Source organism: Oncorhynchus mykiss, chromosome 24 (genome assembly GCF_013265735.2).
Source record: "Oncorhynchus mykiss isolate Arlee chromosome 24, USDA_OmykA_1.1, whole genome shotgun sequence".
NCBI lineage: Eukaryota > Metazoa > Chordata > Actinopteri > Salmoniformes > Salmonidae > Oncorhynchus > Oncorhynchus mykiss.
Window position 1 is genome coordinate 35,688,648 of NC_048588.1, and position 22,617 is coordinate 35,711,264.

At 42.8% G+C, this 22,617-nt stretch overlaps 1 protein-coding gene across 3 annotated transcripts in view; it reads right to left on the reverse strand.

Annotated features, from left to right (window-relative positions):
• Positions 1 to 402: 402 nt before the first annotated feature.
• Positions 403 to 22,617, reverse strand: part of LOC110523138 (muscleblind-like protein 1) — a 110,830-nt gene continuing 88,615 nt past the window's right edge. The window contains exons 5-12 of one of the 3 annotated variants that reach the window (XM_036961799.1): positions 18,097 to 18,336; positions 14,939 to 14,992; positions 8,767 to 8,947; positions 4,963 to 4,998; positions 3,453 to 3,497; positions 2,835 to 2,926; positions 1,044 to 1,117; positions 403 to 911 (exon numbers count right to left, since the gene is read on the reverse strand). In XM_036961799.1, the coding sequence (XP_036817694.1) occupies positions 1,061 to 1,117; positions 2,835 to 2,926; positions 3,453 to 3,497; positions 4,963 to 4,998; positions 8,767 to 8,947; positions 14,939 to 14,992; positions 18,097 to 18,336 (705 nt within the window). In that variant the 3' untranslated portion in view covers positions 403 to 911; positions 1,044 to 1,060. The remainder of the gene's footprint in view (positions 912 to 1,043; positions 1,118 to 2,834; positions 2,927 to 3,452; positions 3,498 to 4,962; positions 4,999 to 8,766; positions 8,948 to 14,938; positions 14,993 to 18,096; positions 18,337 to 22,617) is intronic. The other 2 variants (XM_036961797.1, XM_036961798.1) reach the window with 2 other exon arrangements.

The window sequence follows — 22,617 nt, forward strand, 5'->3', positions numbered from 1 at the left end:
TTTTTAACAAATCAAAAACTGAAAAATTGGGCGTGCAAAATTATTCAGCCCCTTTACTTTCAGTGCAGCAAACTCTCTCCAGAAGTTCAGTGAGGATCTCTGAATGATCCAATGTTGACCTAAATGAAAAAAATAAATCTTGCACGCCCAATTTTTCAGTTTTTGATTTGTTAATAAAAAAGTTTGAAATATCCAATAAATGTCGTTCCACTTTATGATTGTGTCCCACTTGTTGTTGATTCTTCACAAAAAAATACAGTTTTATATCTTCATGTTTGAAGCCTGAAATGTGGCAAAAGGTCGCAAAGTTCAAGGGGGCCGAATACTTTCGCAAGGCACTGTATTTGTCCTGTTCACCCCAACCCCCCCCCATCTCATTCAAAATACAAGATGTACCTTTTCTTTTGTGCAAACCATGAAAAATGATATTAATTAAAGAAACCCAACTGAAAAAAACATATAAGAGAATCTTGGTCTGCTGACAAACTAGTGGGCGTGACTATCTCCTCGTGGTGACATTGAAAGTGTATCTTGTGTTTTAAATGGATGATGCCTCCACAGACATAAAGGCATGGCTGATAACATTCTGTAGATGGCAATAGTTATTCTCCGTACGAGGCCCACCAGTGTTGTTGTTGTTATGTGTGTGTGTGTGTGTGTGTGTGTGTGTGTGTGTGTGTGTGTGTGTGTGTGTGTGTGCGTGTGTGTGTGTGTGTGTGTGTGTGTGGAATGCACATGTTTCACCACCTTCATGATCAACTGAACCCTCCTAGAGCACCGTGCATGTCAGTACCACTATAGTTTACAGGTGGTTGGATGTTACAGGCTCTAGAAATAATCTTCCACAGATTTCTACGTTTACAGGCATGAAGGGTGGGGAGCTGTGGGACACCGGCACACTGCAGTTTCATCTGCGGGAGAACAATGAATAGATCAGAAGAGAATCGTGAAAAAATTAATGAATTTACAGAATAATTTGAAGAACGTCGTCAAAAAGAGATTGGCATAGACATGCTGCACATTTGTACGAAAATTAGTCTTACTGTTCTGCTTGAGATTTCTAGATCTGAGTCACATACTTGTGCCTAGTAAGATGATCTGTGGATATGAATGGAATCTGAGGAAGAACATGAGAGATAGAGAGAAAACAGCTTTTACAACACAACACTCTCAACGGGATATTTTCATTTGACTATGCCTCACTTACAGACTGTGCTAAATACACCCAGTGATGGAAAAAGTACTACATTCTCATACTAGAGTAAAAGTAAAGATACCTTAATAGAAAATGACTCAAGTAATAAGTGAAAGTCAACCAGTATTAAATACCACTTCAGTAAAAGACTAAAAGTATTCGGTTCTAAAAACAGTTAACTCTTAAGGATCCGTCCCTTTTTTTCAATTGTCGGCTAAAATGACATACCCAAATCTAACTGCCTGTAACTTACGTCCTGATGCAAGGATATGCATATTATTGGTACCATTTGAAAGGAAACACTTTGAAGTTTGTGGAAATGTGAAAGGAATGTAGGAGAATATAACACAATAGATCTGGTAAAAGATAATACAAAGAAAAAAACAACCGTTCTTTAGTATTTTTTTTTGTACCATAATCTGTGAAATGCAAGAGAAAGGCCATAATGTATTATTCCAGCCCAGGTGAAATTTAGATTTTGGCCACTAGATGGCATAAGTTTATGTGCAACGTTTTAGACTGATCCAATGAACCATTGCATTTCTGTTCAAAATGTTGTATCAAGACTGCCCAAATGTGCCAAATTTTTTAAATAATAACTTTTCACGTTCAAATTGTGCCCTCTCCTCAAACAATAGCATGGTATTTTTTCACTGTAATAGCTACTGTAAATTTGACAGTGCAGTTAGAATAACAAGAATTTAAGCTGTCTGCCCATATCAGATATGTCTGTGTCCTGGGAAATGTTCTTCTTACTTACAACCTCATGCTAATCGCATTAGCCTATGTTAGCTCAACCGTCCCATGGAAGGGACACCGATCCCGATTAAGAATCAAAAGTAAATGTAGTTGATAAAATATACTTAAGTATCAAAAGTCAAATTAAAAGTACAAATAATTTATTCAAATTCATTACGTTAAGCAAACCAAACGGCACATTTTTATTTATTTACGGATACCCAGGGTCACACTCCAACACTAAGACATAATTTAAACACAAAGCATTTGTGTTTAGTGAATCCGTCAGATAAGAGACAGTAGCGAGGACCAGGTATGTTCTCTTGATAAGTGTGCGAATTGGACCATTTTCTTGTCCTGCTAAGCATACAAAATGTAACGAGTACTTTTGGGTGTCAGGAGAAAATGTATGGAGTAAAAAGTATATCATTTTCTTTAGGAATGCAGTGAAGTAAAAGTAAAAGTTGTCAAAAAACTTAAATAGTGAAGTAAAGTACGGATACCCTCCCCAAAAAATACTTATGTAGTACTTTAAAGTATTTTTTTACTTAAGTACTTTACACCGCTGAATACACAGTTATATAGTATTTAAACGAACGGCAAAAATCCATTACAAATAAAACAACACTGACCACTGAGGAGGAAACGATGTCGTCGTTTTCCTGAATGTTGGTCAGTGTCTTTAAACGCCTCAGGGGAATAGTTAGAGGTGGAATCAATCACCACGCATCCATCCTCCTCTTCTGATGGTCATTCATAACCATTCAATGAGTGGTCATAAGTACCAAAAAATATGGTGGACACTGCCTATAGAAGAGTACTCTCAAAACACAACCCCGGAAGTGGCTTACTTCCATCACAGGAAGTGGAGCGAGAGAGAGGAAGCAGAAGAGGAGCAAACCTGATTGGCTGTTGCGTTTGCAAAGGGAACGCTTGTGGCAGAGGAGGTGGCTGCAGACACAGTGGCGGGCGTGGCACCGTGCATCATGGGTACTTTGGGGAGAGAAAAATCAGACAGGCAAATGAACTGGAGCAGGCAGATATGTTGCTATCTTATACAGGTTAATTCTCTTCTAACCACTTCTAAACCTCAAAGACTAGTTTGTTGATGTCAACCGTTAGGAAATCATTTATTTGTGTATTTCTTACACTCTATTACTGATGTAATTTAAAACAGATTCTAAGCTGACTTTTACATAAGGTGTTAGCTAACAGGATAACTGAGGTTTGGGATGAAGGGTCAGGACAATGAGTGTGTCAGAGTGGGTTGTTACAGCTATGTGGCACGTCATATGGACAGACAAATATTAGCAACGGGACATCATGTGTTCGTAGCGCATAGGGGTGACACACAGGGAAAACAGGTGAAACAACTAGCCTACAGTAAAACAACATTTCACTGCTCGTAATATTCTCAAAATTACTCATACACTTAATTCACATTTCCAGAACTATACACGTCCTATAACTGACCCGCCAACACCTCCACCACCAATAAGATGATAATACCATAACTAACCCTGTCTGCAACCCACAGTCCGTCCCAGTCCAGTCCAGTCCCACTCTGTCAGGAAATAGAAGATTAAAAGCTCTGTATTTTTTTCTCTCCAAGCTGTGAATCTAAATGCCAATTATATGTCATATTCGACTACAAATAATTTCCCTTTAAACACAAATAATGCAAGAAAATCAATTGTTTAACTGTGGGAATCGCTGCAATCTATTTAGTTAACAGCAGTTTATAACAGAGTGCTACAACACTGTACCACATCTCAATTGTTCACCGCAAATTCCTATCCATCTTTTCTCTACCATCAGGCAACAACTGGCCAAGTGACAACTAAATCACTGGTATGCATTGGTATGTATTGGTATGCATTGGTATGCTTTGGTATGTATTGGTATGCATTGGTATGCATCGGTATGTATCGGTATACATTGGTATGTATTAGTATGTATTGGTATACATTGGTATGCATTGGTATGCATCGGTATGCATTGGTATACATTGGTATGCATTGGTATGCATTGGTATGCATTGGTATGTATTGGTATGTATTGGTATGCATTGGTATGTATTGGTATGTATTGGTATGCATTGGTATGTATTGGTATGTATTGGTATGTATTAGTATGTATTGGTATGTATTGGTATGTATTGGTATGTATTGGTATGCATTGGTATGTATTGGTATGTATTGGTATGCATTGGTATGCATTGGTATGTATTGGTATGTATTGGTATGTATTGGTATGTATTGGTATGCATTGGTATGTATTGGTATGTATTGGTATGCATTGGTATGCATTGGTATGTATTGGTATGTATTAGTATGTATTGGTATGTATTGGTATGTATTGGTATGTATTGGTATGCATTGGTATGTATTGGTATGTATTGGTATGTATTGGTATGTATTGGTATGCATTGGTATGTATTGGTATGCATTGGTATGTATTGGTTTGTATTGGTATGCATTGGTATGCATTGGTATGTATTGGTATGTATTGGTATGTATTGGTATGTATTGGTATGCATTGGTATGTATTGGTATGTATTGGTATGCATTGGGGACACTAGATGCATGTATTAATATGTTTATTCTTATTATCTTATGTAAACTGCACTGGAATTCAGTTTTCTTTATTGTAAACTGCCAAAGTGCAGGATTGTGGCACATGTATTTGTATGTGAAAATAAAACTGTCTATCTATCTATCTATCTATCTATCTATCTATCTATCTATCTATCTATCTATCTATCTATCTATCTATCTATCTATCTATCTATCTATCTATCTATCTATCTATCTATCTATCTATCTATCTATCTATCTATCTATCTATCTATCTATCTATCTATCTATCTATCTATCTATCTATCTATCTATCAAGTGATGGAGATGAAGAGGACTATTGAGATTCCCCCTTGGCCTCAAGAGTGGAAAATGTCCACCTTGATGTCTTGAGATGGAGTATGAGGGACTAAAAAGGCTTAAAGGTAATCCGGATGGAAAGCTTGCACCTACCAACAGTTGTTGCAGGTGTCATGCACAATATTGAGCCTGCCCATCATGCATTGCAACAGGAAGTGGATTGGAAAGGGAGACGGGGAGAAGAAATCAACACACAAAAACACAGTGTCATTAGAGGGAGACAGTGTTGTTATGGGTACAGAAGGATACAGTACTTTCACCGTCTACTGCAGTGGGCTAAATCAGGGTTCATTGGTAGTCTGAAACAAATCTACACACCTCACACACATGGTTATGGGCTTAAAAAAAAAAAAAGAAGACACCTGTACCATGTCCAATATCGAGTTGAAATGTATTCAATTTGGAGTTTGCATCCCGATATTACACTTCACATATACAGAAGACTGAAATATAACATAGAAACACCGAATTTCCGGCGTTAATACAATTAATTGATTATGAAATTATGAAAAGTGTGCATAACATTCCACCGTTGAGACCACTAGGTCATTTGACTGCAGGTAAGGGCTACACAGAATTACACAGGTGATACAGTGCATTTGGAAAGTATTCAGACCCCTTAACCTTTTTAACACATGTTATTACGTTACAGCCTTATTCTGAAATGGATGAACTAGTTTACCCCCCCCCCCCCCCCCCATCAATCTACACACAATACCCCATAATGACATCACAATACCCCATAATGACATCACAATACCCCATAATGACATCACAATACCCCATAATGACAGAGCAAAGACATGTTTTTAGAGATTTTTGCAAATATATATATATATTTAAAAAAAAATAAACGGAAATATCACATTTACATAAGTATTCAGACCCTTTACTCAGTACTTTGTTGAAGCACCTTTGGCAGCGATTACAGCCTTGAGTCTTCTTGGGTATGATGCTACAAGCTTGACACACCTGTATTTGGGGAGTTTCTCCAATTCCTCTCTGCAGATCTTCTCAATCTCTGTCAGGTTGGATGGAGAGTGTTCCTGCACAACTATTGTCAGGTCTCTCCAGAGATGTTCGACGGGGTTCAAGTCCAGGCTCTGGCCGAGCCACTCAAGGACGTTCAGAGACTTGTCCCGAAGCCGCTCCTACGTTAATCTTGTCTGTGTGCTTGGGGTCGTTTTCCTGTTGGAAGGTGTACCTTCGCCCCCAGTCAGAGGTCCTGAGCTCTCTGGAGCAGGTTATCATCAAGGATCTCTCTGTACTCTGTTAAATGCCCTTCTCCCCCGATTGCTCAGTGGCCAGCTCTAGGAAGAGTCTTGGTGGTTCCAAACGTCTTTCATTTATGAATGATGGAGGCCACTGTGTTCTTGGGGACCTTCAATGCTGCCAGAAATGTTTTTGGACCCTTCCCCAGATCTGTGCATCGACACAATCCCGTCTCGGAGCTCTACGGACAATTCCATTGACCTCATGGCTTGGTTCTTGCTCTGACATGCACTGTCAACTGTGGGACCTTATATAGACAAGTGTATGCCTTTCCAAATCATGTCCAATCAATTGAATTTACCACAGGTGGACTCCAATCAAGTTGTAGAAAGATCTTAAGGATGATCAATGGGAAACAGGATGCACCTGAGCTCAATTTCAAGTCTCATAGCAAAGGGTCTGAATACTCATGCACATTTCTAAAAACATATTTTTGCTCTGTCATTATGGCATATTGTGATGTCATTATGGGATATTGTGATGTCATTATGGGATATTGTGATGTCATTATGGGATATTGTGATGTCATTATGGGATATTGTGATGTCATTATGGGACATTGTGATGTCATTATGGGATATTGTGATGTCATTATGGGACATTGTGATGTCATTATGGGATATTGTGATGTCATTATGGGATATTGTGATGTCATTATGGGACATTGTGATGTCATTATGAGATTTTGTGTGTGTAGATTGAGGAGGGAAATGTTTTATTTAATCCATTTTAGGAAAAGGCTGTAACGTAACAACATGTGGAGAAAGTCAAGAGGTCTGAATACTTTTCCGAACTTCCTGTACATCAACTACAATGCAGTGAATTTAGACAGATTTAAGTTGCCATTAATGATAATTATTACTGTTAATTATCACTCATTAAACACACAGAGACCTAAAGAACACAGAGATGTTATGTATCGTGATGTGAGAAATCAGTAGCTATGTCGTTTTAGCACCAGTCATCCAGATTAAAAATATATTTTCTCTTAAAAACAAAGAGAAAAGGGTGAATAGCCAATCACATCAGCCAATAACCTTCCAAGATCAATTATGTGCCAGGGCCAATAGGAAAATGGCTATCTTGCAATACTCCTCCTAGTTTATTTGAAGGTTGTTAGCCCAGAGTGGTTGTGGACAAGCTGCCTCCAGTTCTCTCAGTGTGGACTTGGACTACTGTGGCTTGACAGCAGGGATGGACTGGGGAGCAGAAATCAGCTTGGTTCTTTCTAAAACACCAGGCCACTTTTTTTTTTTTTGACTTGAGGATCCCATTGTTAGTCAAAATAAAGATAATTCTGTTCCAAACCTCCGATGTACACACTAGGTTAAAATAGGCCACCCCATCTGGCATTTGCCAGAACTGTCTGAAAGCCAGCCGATCCATCTCTGTCAGACAGTTCAACAATGGGAGAGGAGGTATAGACTACAGGATCTGAGCAACAGTAACACTTACTGGACCCTCACTGGGGAGCATTTGCGGCAGGGTAGCCTAGTGGTTAGAGCGTTGGACTAGTAACCGGAAGGTTGCAAGTTCAAACCCCCGAGCGGACAAGGTACAAATCTGTCGTTCTGCCCCTGAACAGGCAGTTAACCCACATACACATACACCGTCATTGAAAATAAGAATTTGTTCTTAACTGACTTGCCTAGTTAAATAAAGGTAAAATAAAAAATAAAAAAACTGGTGTATGTGGATCGGACCAGGGTGGTGCCAGTGTTCTGGTGTATGTGGGTCGGACCAGGGTGGTGCCAGTGTTCTGGTGTATGTGGATCGGACCAGGGTGGTGCCAGTGTTCTGGTGTATGTGGGTCGGACCAGGGTGGTGCCAGTGTTCTGGTGTATGTGGATCGGACCAGGGTGGTGCCAGTGTTCTGGTGTATGTGGATCGGACCAGGGTGGTGCCAGTGTTCTGGTGTATGTGGATCGGACCAGGGTGGTGCCAGTGTTCTGGTGTATGTGGGTCGGACCAGGATGGTGCCAGTGTTCTGGTGTATATGGGTCGGACCAGGATGGTGCCTGTGTTCTGATGTATGTGGTTGGACCAGGGTGGTGCCAATGTTTTCAGACTGGTGTATGTATGTGTGTTTTTGTTAGTGTTTCCAATTGTCATTGCAATAAGAGGGATACTGCAAAATGAATGAATGTCCAATCAGAACTATGTATGCTGTGCAAGACCGAAGCCAAAGGTTTTACCGGTAAGGAGCCCGAAGCCAGAGGTTGTATGGGTAAGGAGCCTGAAGCCAGAGGTTTTATGGGTAAGGAGCCTGAAGCCAGAGGTTTTATGGGTAAGGAGCCTGAAGCCAGAGGTTTTATGGGTAAGGAGCCTGAAGCCAGAAGTTTTATGGGTAAGGAGCCTGAAGCCAGAAGTTTTATGGGTAAGGAGCCTTAAGCCAGAGGTTGGATGGGTAAGGAGCCTGAAGCCAGAGGTTTTATGGGTAAAGAGCCTGAAGCCAGAGGTTTTATGGGTAAGGAGCCTAAAACAAGAGATTTTATGGGCAAGGAGCATGAAGCCAGATGTTTAACTGGTAAGGTTTGGGGTTTGTGAATGGAGGTAAGCAGATTCAGATTTGACTTCAGGGGTTGTGATGAGTTGAGAGGTGAAAGGTAAAAGGTTCAAACCTACCCGACGGGATGAACTGCTGCTGTTGGTACTGGAACATGTTGGCCAGGGCCTGTTGGTACTGGAACATGTTGGCCAGGGCCTGTTGGTACTGGAACGTGCCATCGGCATTGAACATGACGGTGGCACCGTTGGATTTTTCAACTGTGGGTCTCTTTGGTAATGGAGGTAAAGGTGGGAGCCCCTGATAGAGGTGGTGGTTGTGGAGGAGGTAGTGGTGGAGGAGGCAGTGGTGGAGGTGGTAGTAGTGGAGGTGGTGGTAATGGTAGTGGTGGTGGTGGTAATGGAGGTGGTGGTGGTGGTGGTGGTGTTGGAGGAGGAGGTAGTGGTGGAGGTGGTGGTGGTGGAGGAGGTAGTAGTGGAGGTGGTGGTAGTAGTGGAGGTGGTGGTAATGGTAGTGGTGGTGGTGGTGGTGGTGATGGAGGTGGTGGTGGAGGAGGTAGTGGTAGTAGTGGAGGTGGTAGTGGTGGTGGAGGAGGTAGTGGTGGAGGTGGTAGTAGTGGAGGTGGTGGGTGGTGGAGGTGGTGGTAATGGTAGTGGTGGTGGTGGTGATGGAGGTGGTAGTGGTGGAGGTAGTGGTGGAGGTGGTAGTAGTGGAGGTGGTGGTAATGGTAGTGGTGGTGGTGGTGATGGAGGTGGTGGTGGTGGTGGTGGTGGAGGTAGTGGTGGAGGTGGTGATAGAGGCGGCAGTGGTGGTGGCGGAGGTAGTGGTGGAGGTGGTAGTAGTGGTGGTGGTGGGTGGAGGAGGTAGTGGTGGAGGTGGGGATGGAGGCGGTAGTGGTGGTGGAGGAGGTAGTGGTGAAGGTGGTAGTAGTGGAGGTGGTGGGTGGTGGAGGTGGTGGTAATGGTAGTGGTGGTGGTGGTGATGGAGGTGGTAGTGGTGGAGGTAGTGGTGGAGGTGGTAGTAGTGGAGGTGGTGGTAATGGTAGTGGTGGTGGTGGTGATGGAGGTGGTGGTGGTGGTGGTGGTGGAGGTAGTGGTGGAGGTGGTGATAGAGGCGGCAGTGGTGGTGGCGGAGGTAGTGGTGGAGGTGGTAGTAGTGGAGGTGGTAGTAGTGGTGGTGGTGGGTGGAGGAGGTAGTGGTGGAGGTGGGGATGGAGGCGGTAGTGGTGGTGGAGGAGGTAGTGGTGGAGGTGGTAGTAGTGGAGGTGGTGGGTGGTGGAGGTGGTGGTAATGGTAGTGGTAGTGGTGGTGATGGAGGTGGTAGTGGTGGAGGTAGTGGTGGAGGTGGTAGTAATGGAAGTGGTGGTAATGGTAGTGGTGGTGGTGATGGAGGTGGTAGTGGTGGTGGAGGAGGTAGTGGTGGAGGTGGTGGTAATGGTAGTGGTGGTGGGGGAAATGGTAGTGGTGATGGTAATGGTAGTGGTAGTGGTGGTGATGATAGTGGTGGAGGTGGTGGAGGTGGTAGTAGTGGAGTTGGTTGTAGTGGTGTTGGTGGTGGTTGTAGTGGTGGTTGGGTTAGTGGTGGTGGTGGGGGTTATAGTGGTGGTGGTGATGGTAGTGGTAAGGGTGATAGTGGAGGTGATGGTGGTTGTGGTAGTGGTAGTGGTAGTGGTAGTGGTGGTGGTAGTGGTAGTGGTAGTGGTGGTGGTAGTGGTAGTGGTAGTGGTAGTGGTAGTGGTAGTGGTAGTGGTGGTGGTAAGGGTGGTGGTAGTGGTAGTGGTAGTGGTGGTGGTAGTGGTAGTGGTAGTGGTGGTGGTAGTGGTAGTGGTAGTGGTAGTGGTAGTGGTAGTGGTAGTGGTAGTGGTGGTGGTAGTGGTAGTGGTAGTGGTAGTGGTAGTGGTAGTGGTGGTGGTGGGGGTTATAGTGGTGGTGGTGATGGAGGTTGTGGTAGTGGTAGTGGTAGTGGTGGTGGTAGTGGTGGTAGTGGTTATGGTAGTGGTGGTAGTGGTAGTGGTTATGGTAGTGGTGGTTGTGGTAGTGGTAGTGGTAGTGGTTATGGTAGTGGTGGTTGTGGTAGTGGTAACGGTGGTGGTTGTGGTTGTAGGGGTGGTGGAAAATAAGACAGAGAAAATAACGATTTTCATTAGATCAAAAGCTATGATTAAAAAAAGTTTTTCTAAAGCAATCAGTGGTCTATGTTACAGTCCGTCTATAATAAGATAAAGGTCTATGTTATACTAGTCCTTCTATAATAAGACAGTGGTCTGTGTTACACTAGCCCCATAAGACAGTGGTCTATGTTACACTAGCCCCATAAGACAGTGGTCTATGTTACACTAGCCCCATTAGACAGTGGTCTATGTTACACTAGCCCCATAAGACAGTGGTCTATGTTACACTAGCCCCATAAGACAGTGGTCTATGTTACACTAGTCCCATAATAAGACAGTGGTCTGTGTTACACTAGTCCTTCTATAATAAGACAGTGGTCTATGTTACACTAGCCCCATAATAAGACAGTTGCCTATGTTACACTAGCCCCATAATAAGACAGTGGTCTGTGTTACACTATTCCTTCTATAATAAGACAGTGGTCTATTTTACAATAGCCCCATAATAAAACAGCGGTCTGTGTTACACTAGCCCCATAATAAGATAGTGGTCTATGTTACACTAGCCCCATAATAAGACAGTGGTCTGTGCTACACTAGTCCTTCTATAATAAGACAGTGGTCTGTGTTACACTAGCCCCATAATAAGATCGTGGTCTATGTTACACTAGCCCCATAATAAGACAGTGGTCTATGTTACACTAGCCCCATAATAAGACAGTTGCCTATTTTACAATAGCCCCATAATAAAACAGCGGTCTGTGTTACACTAGCCCCATAATAAGATAGTGGTCTATGTTACACTAGCCCCATAATAAGACAGTGGTCTGTGCTACACTAGTCCTTCTATAATAAGACAGTGGTCTGTGTTACACTAGCCCCATAATAAGATCGTGGTCTATGTTACACTAGCCCCATAATAAGACAGTGGTCTATGTTACACTAGGCCCATAATAAGACAGTGGTCTGTGTTACACTAGCCCCATAATAAGATCGTGGTCTATGTAACACTAGCCCCATAATAAGACAGTGGTCTATGTTACACTAGGCCCATAATAAGACAGTGGTCTATGTTACACTAGTCCTTCTATAATAAGACAGTGGTCTATGTTACACTAGCCCCATAATAAGACAGTGGTCTATGTTACACTAGCCCATAATAAGACAGTACTAGCCCCATAATAAGACAGTGGTCTATGTTACACTAGGCCCATAATAAGACAGTGGTCTGTGTTACACTAGCCCCATAATAAGATCGTGGTCTATGTTACACTAGCCCCATAATAAGACAGTGGTCTATGTTACACTAGCCCCATAATAAGACAGTGGTCTATGTTACACTAGTCCTTCAAGACAGTGGTGCTTGTCTATGAATTGTGACAGCTAGAGATTGTCACAATTAGAGAAAAGTAGTTACCAACATGCAGACAATATACACAGAAATATAGAACATGAATACTGCAAAAGTAAATCAGCTTTTACAACACATCATTGAGAACGTATTAGGAGCTCTGTAAAATAAAGATAATAAGGATTTTACTAGTAACCAGGAGTCAACAGAGAGGATGTTAACAGAGATGACGTTATTAACAGAGATGATGTTATTAACAGAGAGGATGTCAACAGAGAGGATGTAAACAGAGATGGTGTTATTAACAGAGATTGTGTTATTAACAGAGAGGATGTTAACAGAGATGGTGTTAACATAGAGGATGTTATTAACAGAGATGGTGTTATTAACAGAGAGGATGTTAACAGAGATGGTGTTATTAACAGAGATTGTGTTATTAACAGAGAGGATGTTAACAGAGATGGTGTTAACAGAGAGGATGTTAACAGAGATGGTGTTAACAGAGAGGATGTTAACAGAGATGGTGTTAACAGGATGGATGTTAACAGAGAGGATGTTAACAGAGAGGATGTTAACAGAGAGGATGTTAACAGAGAGGATGTTAACAGAGAGGATGTTAACAGAGATGGTGTTAACAGAGATGGTGTTATTAACAGAGAGGATATTAACAGAGAGGATGTTAACAGAGAGGATGTTAACAGAGAGGATGTTAACAGAGAGGATATTAACAGAGAGGATATTAACAGAGAGGATGTTAACAGAGGTGGTGTTATTAACAGAGAGGATATTAACAGAGAGGATGTTAACAGAGAGGATGTTAACAGAGAGGATGTTAACAGAGAGGATGTTAACAGAGAGGATATTAACAGAGAGGATGTTAACAGAGAGGATATTAACAGAGAGGATGTTAACAGAGAGGATGTTAACAGAGGTGGTGTTAACAGAGAGGATGTTAACAGAGAGGATGTTAACAGAGACGATATTAACAGAGAGGATGTTAACAGAGAGGATGTTAACAGAGAGGATGTTAACAGAGAGGATGTTAACAGAGAGGATGTTAACAGAGAGGATGTTAACAGCGATGGTGTTAACAGAGAGGATGTTAACAGAGAGGATGTTAACAGAGAGGATGTTAACAGCGAGGATGTTAACAGAGAGGATGTTAACAGAGAGGATGTAAACAGCGATTGTGTTATTAACAGAGAGGATGTTAACAGAGAGGATGTTAACAGAGATGATGTTAACAGAGAGGATGTTAACAGCGAGGATGTTAACAGCGATGGTGTTAACAGAGAGGAGGTTAACAGAGAGGATGTTAACAGAGAGGATGTTAACAGCGAGGATGTTAACAGAGAGGATGTTAACTGAGAGGATGTTAACAGCGATGGTGTTAACAGAGAGGATGTTAACAGAGAGGATGTTAACAGAGAGGATGTTAACAGCGAGGATGTTAACAGAGAGGATGTTAACAGAGAGGATGTTAACAGAGATGGTGTTAACAGAGATGGTGTTATTAACAGAGAGGATATTAACAGAGAGGATGTTAACAGAGAGGATGTTAACAGAGAGGATGTTAACAGAGAGGATGTTAACAGAGAGGATGTTAACAGAGATGGTGTTATTAACAGAGAGGATATTAACAGAGAGGATGTTAACAGAGAGGATGTTAACAGAGAGGATGTTAACAGAGAGGATGTTAACAGCGATGGTGTTAACAGAGAGGATGTTAACAGAGAGGGTGTTAACAGAGAGGATGTTAACAGCGAGGATGTTAACAGAGAGGATGTTAACAGAGAGGATGTTAACAGAGAGGATGTAAACAGCGATTGTGTTATTAACAGAGAGGATGTTAACAGAGAGGATGTTAACAGAGAGGATGTTAACAGAGATGGTGTTAACAGAGATGGTGTTATTAACAAAGAGGATGTTAACAGAGAGGATGTAAATAGCGATTGTGTTATTAACAGAGAGGATGTTAACAGAGAGGATGTTAACAGAGAGGATGTTAACAGAGAGGATGTTAACAGAGAGGATGTAAACAGCGATTGTGTTATTAACAGAGAGGATGTTAACAGAGAGGATGTTAACAGAGAGGATGTTAACAGCGATGGTGTTAACAGAGAGGATGTTAACAGAGAGGATTTTAACAGCGATGGTGTTAACAGAGAGGATGTTAACAGAGAGGATGTTAACAGCGATGGTGTTAACAGCGATGGTGTTAACAGAGAGGAGGTTGACAGAGAAAAGCTGCACTTCTAGCTCCATGATTAACAGTAGAAGCCGTGTTCATTCTAAAGTCCCTCCGTCCACCAGAATTAGACATGCAGAACTGGCAATAGTAAGAAAATATTATATTATATTATAACCATGCCATATATTTATACTTGAACACTCCTGAATAGACACCAATCATGGTTTTAGCTGCTGCGTTAACTAAATGAATTCCAGATTAACGTTCAAACCATGTTATTATAAGGATGAATAGACTAGAAGGGATGAACTGACTGTAGACAACACTCTAATAAAAGCTTCTGCAAGTGTTTTGCAAATCCCGCCTCATTCCCACGTTGACACAGAGATAGAATGGTAATGTAAAGGGATATTTAGGTTAATTAACGGGGTACCACTATACCACAATCAATTCATCACCCCATCAAAACGAAATGTTTAGAAAACATTATTGCCATAGTCAATTAAACATCCCAGCAATGACGTGTTTAGTAAACAGTAATGTCAAAATCAATTTATCACCCCAGATATGAAATGTATTTAGTTAGAAACTAGTATAACAGAGCTGCATGCCAAGCTAAAAGGCGAAAGGTCATAGTACCAGGTCAAAGGTTGCGTCGAGGGGTCGCTTCAGTGATTTGACAGCCGACTGAGCCTCAATTAGCAGGCAGCGAGCACAAGGTGGAAATGGGCCAATGGGGTTCAAGCGCATTAACATAAACCGGCAAGCAGAGGTGCATCATGGAGGCAGCAGTGCAGTTTGGGTTGGTGAGAGAAAAAACAAAACAAAAACAAACAAAACAAACAAAACAACAAATCATTGGAATGCAAAATACAACAAATAACATAGCTGGAGGACGCACATTAATGGCTGTAGGGTTGTTACTGTAAACACTGGGGCCTTGACATCATTAACGGCTGTAGGGTTGTTACTGTAAACACTACGGTCTTCACATCACTAATGGCTGTAGGGTTGTTACTGTAAACACTAGGGCCTTGACATCACTAACGGCTGTAGGGTTGTTACTGTAAACACTAGGGCCTTGACATCATTAACGGCTGTAGGGTTGTTACTGTAAACACTAGGGCCTTGACATCATTAACGGCTGTAGGGTTGTTACTGTAAACACTAGGTCCTTGACATCATTATAACGGCTGTAGGGTTGTTACTGTAAACACTAGGGCCTTGACATCATTAACGGCTGTAGGGTTGTTACTGTAAACACTAGGGCCTTGACATCATTAACGGCTGTAGGGTTGTTACTGTAAACACTAGGGCCTTGACATCATTAACGGCTGTAGGGTTGTTACTGTAAACACTGGGGCCTTGACATCATTAACGGCTGTAGGGTTGTTACTGTAAACACTAGGGCCTTGACATCATTAACGGCTGTAGGGTTGTTACTGTAAACACTAGGGCCTTGACATCATTAACGGCTGTAGGGTTGTTACTGTAAACACTAGGGCCTTGACATCATTAACGGCTGTAGGGTTGTTACTGTAAACACTAGGGCCTTGACATCATTAACGGCTGTAGGGTTGTTACTGTAAACACTGGGGCCTTGACATCATTAACGGCTGTAGGGTTGTTACTGTAAACACTAGGGCCTTGACATCATTAACGGCTGTAGGGTTGTTACTGTAAACACTAGGGCCTTGACATCATTAACGGCTGTAGGGTTGTTACTGTAAACACTGGGGCCTTGACATCATTAACGGCTGTAGGGTTGTTACTGTAAACACTGGGGCCTTGACATCATTAACGGCTGTAGGGTTGTTACTGTAAACACTACGGCCTTGACATCATTTACTTACACAGGAATGTTGCTTTACTTGCTATTCGCTGTCACTGGATTGAGCTAAACTCTATTACTGCAGTTACCGTTAGACACTTCCTGGTTTCAGAAAACTACAGAATTATTTGCTGCGAGTCATATAGCTCAAAGCTAATACGTCCAGGACTACTTGATATTTTAGTGATGACATGACGTTTCTGTAGGGAGACGTATCAACGCTGTTTAGTTGATACTCAACAAGTCCTAAATATAATAAGAGGAAGCATTGCTACACAATTACAGCAGCTCTAAGAAGCATAACAATATCTCCAGTTACAACATGTCATATAACAATATATCTGGTTATAACACATGTTAAATAACAATATATCTGGTTATAACACATGTTAAATAACAATATATCTAGTTATAACACATGTTAAATAACAATATATCTGGTTATAACACATGTTAAATAACAATATATCTGGTTATAACACATGTTAAATAACAATATATCTGGTTATACCACATGTTAAATAACAATATATCTAGTTATACCACATGTTAAATAACAATATATCTGGTTATAACACATGTTAAATAACAATATATCTGGTTATAACACATGTTAAATAACAATATATCTGGTTATAACACATGTTAAATAACAATATATCTGGTTATAACACATGTTAAATAACAATATATCTGGTTATAACACATGTTAAATAACAATATATCTGGTTATACCACATGTTAAATAACAATATATCTGGTTATAACACATGTTAAATAACAATATATCTGGTTATAACACATGTTAAATAACAATATATCTGGTTATAACACATGTTAAATAACAATATATCTGGTTGTAACACATGTTAAATAACAATATATCTGGTTATAACACATGTTAAATAACAATATATCTGGTTATACCACATGTTAAATAACAATATATCTGTTTATAACACATGTTAAATAACAATATATCTGTTTATAACACATGTTAAATAACAATATATCTGGTTATACCACATGTTAAATAACAATATATCTGGTTATAACACATGTTAAATAACAATATATCTAGTTATAACACATGTTAAATAACAATATATCTGGTTATAACACATGTTAAATAACAATATATCTGGTTATAACACATGTTAAATAACAATATATCTGGTTATAACACATGTTAAATAACAATATATCTGGTTATAACACATGTTAAATAACAATATATCTGGTTATAACACATGTTAAATAACAATATATCTGGTTATAACACATGTTAAATAACAATATATCTGGTTATAGCACATGTTAAATAACAATATATCTAGTTATAACACATGTTAAATAACAATATATCTGGTTATACCACATGTTAAATAACAATATATCTGGTTATAACACATGTTAAATAACAATATATCTGGTTGTAACACATGTTAAATAACAATATATCTGGTTATAACACATGTTAAATAACAATATATCTGGTTATAGCACATGTTAAATAACAATATATCTAGTTATAACACATGTTAAATAACAATATATCTGGTTATACCACATGTTAAATAACAATATATCTGGTTATAACACATGTTAAATAACAATATATCTGGTTATAACACATGTTAAATAACAATATATCTAGTTTTACCACATGTTAAATAACAATATATCTGGTTATAACACACGCTATAACAGGTGATAACAGTTGAAAGAGCTAAAGGAGTTTTCAGATGTAGGTGGGGTTGGAGAGGAGTGGCTTTGGGGGGTCAGGTTTTCAGACGTAGGTGGGGTTGGAGAGGAGTGGTGGGGGGGGGGGGGGGCAGGTTTTCAGACATAGGTGGGGTTGGAGAGGAGTGGTGGGGGGAGATGACGGGGGGGTGGGGGGCAGGTTTTCAGATGTAGGTGGGGTTGGAGAGGAGTGGCTCGGGGGGGGTTACAGAGGGATACCTACCATGGCTACTGCGGAAGCAGACTGGTTGACCTGGTGTTGGCCAGCCTTTATCTTGGCCTGCAGGTGGGCTGGAGGGTGGAAGTATTTACACTTCTCCCTGGAGCAGCGACCCTTTATGTAGTCCATACACACGGTCACGGTGTTGTCGTTGGTGTCTATCATGGTGCTGTCTGAGGGGTGGGCGAAGCGACAGTCACTCTCCCCCCGCGTACAGTTACCTCTCTGGTACTCCCGACACACCTGGGGAGAGGAGGGAGGGGTGGATACACAGACAGACAGACAGACAGACAGACAGACAGACAGACAGACAGACAGACAGACAGACAGACAGACAGACAGAGATAGACAGACAGGTCAGATCAGATCAGGTCAGGTCAGGTCAGATCAGGTCAGATCAGATCAGATCACATCAGGTCAGATCAGATAAGATCAGATAAGATCAGATCAGGTCAGGTTGTTACCAAACCACGCGTCATCATGACACATGGCAACACAACAAGTCACTGAGGAAAGGTGGACATTTTATTTTTTAGGCGAGACAAAAACAAGAAACATGAACAGCCTAACATCAACATAATGAGGAAGGGTTTAATAACTGAGGTCTATATATATATATCACTGTCATGGGCAGAAAGAGCCCTCCACCTCAGCCTATCAATATCCAATGGGAATAATAACCGATGGGAATAATAACCAATGGGAATAATAACCAATGGGAATAATAACCAATGGGAATAATAATCAATGGGAATAATAACCAATGGGAATAATAACCAATGGGAATAATAACCAATGGGAATAATAACCAATGGGAATAATAACCAATGGGAATAATAACCAATGAGAATAATAACCAATGGGAATAATAACCAATGGGAATAATAACCAATGAGAATAATAACCAATGGGAATAATAACCAATGGGAATAATAACCGATGGGAATAATAACCAATGGGAATAATAACCAATGGGAATAATAACCAATGAGAATAATAACCAATGGGAATAATAATCAATGGGAATAATAACCGATGGGAATAATAACCAATGGGAATAATAACCAATGGGAATAATTAGCAACGGGAATAATAACCAATGGGAATAATAACCAATGGGAATAATAACCAATGAGAATAATAACCAATGGGAATAATAATCAATGGGAATAATAACCGATGGGAATAATAACCAATGGGAATAATAACCAATGGGAATAATTAGCAACGGGAATAATAACCAATGGGAATAATAACCAATGGGAATATTTAGCAATGGGAATAATAACTAATGGGAATAATTAGCGATGGGAATAAATGAATATAAATGCATAATGACTATGTCAAAAAGAACAAATACCTGCTAATTACAGTTGAGAATGAATAATCAGCAGCGTAAGCACTCATCAATCTTGTAATGTTTGCCTTCTCTCATTTAACCATTCAAGGATAAATATTTTGTTTTCCAAATCGATGATGTGAAGACAAGATTCATATATTCCTGGGTTTTCCAGCAGGGGGCAGTACATGCATGGCCAGGTTGACAATGTGTCGAGCTCACATCCAGACAAGACCTGGGGTGCATCTCAACAGTCTACACCTGCTTCCTATTCTCCTCTCCTCTCTTTCTACTGGATTGGTTTGTGTGTTTTGTGTGCGTGTGTATTGAGTGTGTGGGAAGACACTAGCTTCTCAGACCTGTGTCTAGACACAGTTAACTGTCTCTGTCTCCTGTCTTCGCTGGCCATGCCTCGTCAAAAACAGCAAGGCTCTTTTAAAAAAGAGGCTGCCTTGTTGTCAGGCAGATGTTCAGAAAAGAAGGGGAGGGAGGGAGCAAGAGAGAGAGAGAGAGAGAGAGAGAGAGAGAAATTATGAAATTATGAAATTATAGTCTCTTGAGAGAGGGAGAGGAGAGACATGGTGGAGGGAGAGGAGATACAGGGTGGAGGGTGGAGGGAGAGGAGAGACAGGGTGGAGGGAGAGGACAGAAAGGGTGGAGGGAGAGGAGAGACAGGGTGGAGGGAGAGGAGAGACAGGGTGGAGGGAGAGGACAGAAAGGGTGGAGGGAGAGGAGAGACAGGGTGGAGGGAGATGAGAGACAGGGTGGAGGGAGAGGAGAGACAGGGTGGAGGGAGAGGAGAGACAGGGTGGAGGAAGAGGAGAGACAGGGTGGAGGGTGGAAGGAGAGGAGAGACAGGTTGGAGGGAGAGGAGAGACAGGGTGGAGGAAGAGGGGAGACAGGGTGGAGGGAGAGGACAGAAAGGGTGTAGGGAGAGGAGAGACAGGGTGGAAGGAGAGGAGAGACAGGGTGGAGGGAGAGGAGAGACAGGGTGGAGGGAGAGGAGATACAGGGTGGAGGGTGGAGGGAGAGGAGAGACAGGGTGGAGGGAGAGGACAGAAAGCGTGGAGGGAGAGGAGAGACAGGGTGGAGGGAGAGGAGAGACAGGGTGGAGGGAGAGGAGAGACAGGGTGGAGGAAGAGGAGAGACAGGGTGGTGGGAGAGGAGATACATGGTGGAGGATGGAGGGAGAGGAGAGACAGGGTGGAGGAAGAGGAGAGACAGGGTGGTGGGAGAGGAGAGACAGGGTGGTGGTAGAGGAGAGACATGGTTGAGGGAGAGGAGAGACAGGGTGGAGGAAGAGGAGAGACAGGGTGGAGGGAGAGGAGAGACAGGGTGGTGGGAGAAGAGAGACAGGGTGGAGGAAGAGGGGAGACAGGGTGGAGGGAGAGGACAGAAAGGGTGGAGGGAGAGGAGAGACAGGGTGGAGGGAGAGGAGAGACAGGGTGGAGGGAGAGGAGAGACAGGGTGGAGGGAGAGGACAGAAAGGGTGGAGGGAGAGGAGAGACAGGGTGGAGGGAGAGGAGAGACAGGGTGGAGGGAGAGGAGAGACAGGGTGGAGGAAGAGGAGATACAGGGTGGAGGGAGAGGAGATACAGGGTGGAGGGAGAGGAGAGACAGGGTGGAGGGAGAGGAGAGACAGGGTGGAGGGAGAGGAGAGACAGGGTGGAGGGAGAGGAGAGACAGGGTGGAGGGAGAGGAGAGACAGGGTGGAGGGAGATGAGAGACAGGGTGGAGGGAGAGGAGAGACAGGGTGGAGTGAGAGGAGAGACAGGGTGGAGGGTGGAGGGAGAGGAGAGACAGGGTGGAGGGAGGAGAAGACAGGTGAGCTGTGTGCCCTGATCTGTCTCAATTTCTCAATAAGAGTTATTAGCCCTGGTCTAACAGCTGTACTAATCCTCTGAGGGAAATTAAACCCTGGGAAAGCTCCTGGTTGGCCAACAAAAAAAAGAGGCTGATAATCCCAGTTCTACCCAAAGGTTACCATGCGTCATCATCATGCAGGTAATATGTGTATATATGACAGACACTAAAATATGTCTGCATTTTTTTTGAAGGGTATTTATAGCAAACCCACTTCTTGGCCAACGAGGCTAGTGGATTGGTTCCATAATGTAACACCAGTAGGCGTGCTTGAGTAGACAGATTCACCCATTATTTCCGTGAAATCACCCCTCGTCAGTGAAATCCAAATCGCTCCTACACCCCCTTCCTCCACCTTGCCACCCCCCCTGCCTACTCCTCTCCTCTCCTTCCCTGATGACTTTAACAAGTCTGCTGGTCATTGATTTCTCATCTCCCCCTAAATCTTTCTTTCCTGTTATCAACCCTTTCCCTTGTTCACAGAGCTGTCCACTCTCCCTGAGACTCCCTCCCTCCCCTCCACCCTCTGTCCACTCTCCCTCCCTCCCCTCCACCCTCTGTCCACTCTCCCTCCCTCCCCTCCACCCTCTGTCCACTCTCCCTCCCTCCCCTCCACCCTCTGTCCACTCGCCCTGAGACTCCCTCCCTCCCCTCCACCCTCTGTCCACTCTCCCTGAGACTCCCTCCACCCTCTGTCCACTCTCCCTGAGACTCCCTCCCTCCACCCTCTGTCCACTCGCCCTGAGACTCCTCCACTCCCTCCACCCTCTGTCCACTCGCCCTGAGACTCCCTCCCCTCCACCCTCTGTCCACTTGCCCTGAGACTCCCTCCCCTCCACCCTCTGTCCACTTGCCCTGAGACTCCCTCCCTCCCTCCCCTCCCCCTCTGTCCACTCGCCCTGAGACTCATTCACAACATTAACCTCGCAACGTTCCTCCACTTCTCTCCCCTCCCCCCTCTGTCCACTCGCCCTGAGACTCCCTCCCAACATTAACCTCGCAACGTTCCTCCACTTCTCTCCCCTCCCCCCTCTGTCCATTCCCTCCTCCTCCTCTCCTCCCTCCATCCCTCCCCCTCCCCTCCCCTCCTCCTCCCCTCACCTCCTCATCTACTCCTCCCTCACTCCCCTCCTCCTCTCCTCCTCCCCTCCCCTCCTCCTCCCTTCTCCCCTCCTCCTCTCCCCCCTCCTAATCTCCTCCTCCCCTCCTCCTCTCCTCCCCTCCTCCCCCTCCTCCTCCCCTCCTCCTCTCCTCTCCTCGCCTCCCTCCCTCCCTCTCCCTCCCCCCTCCTCTCCTCCTCCCCTCCCCTCCTCCTCTCTTCT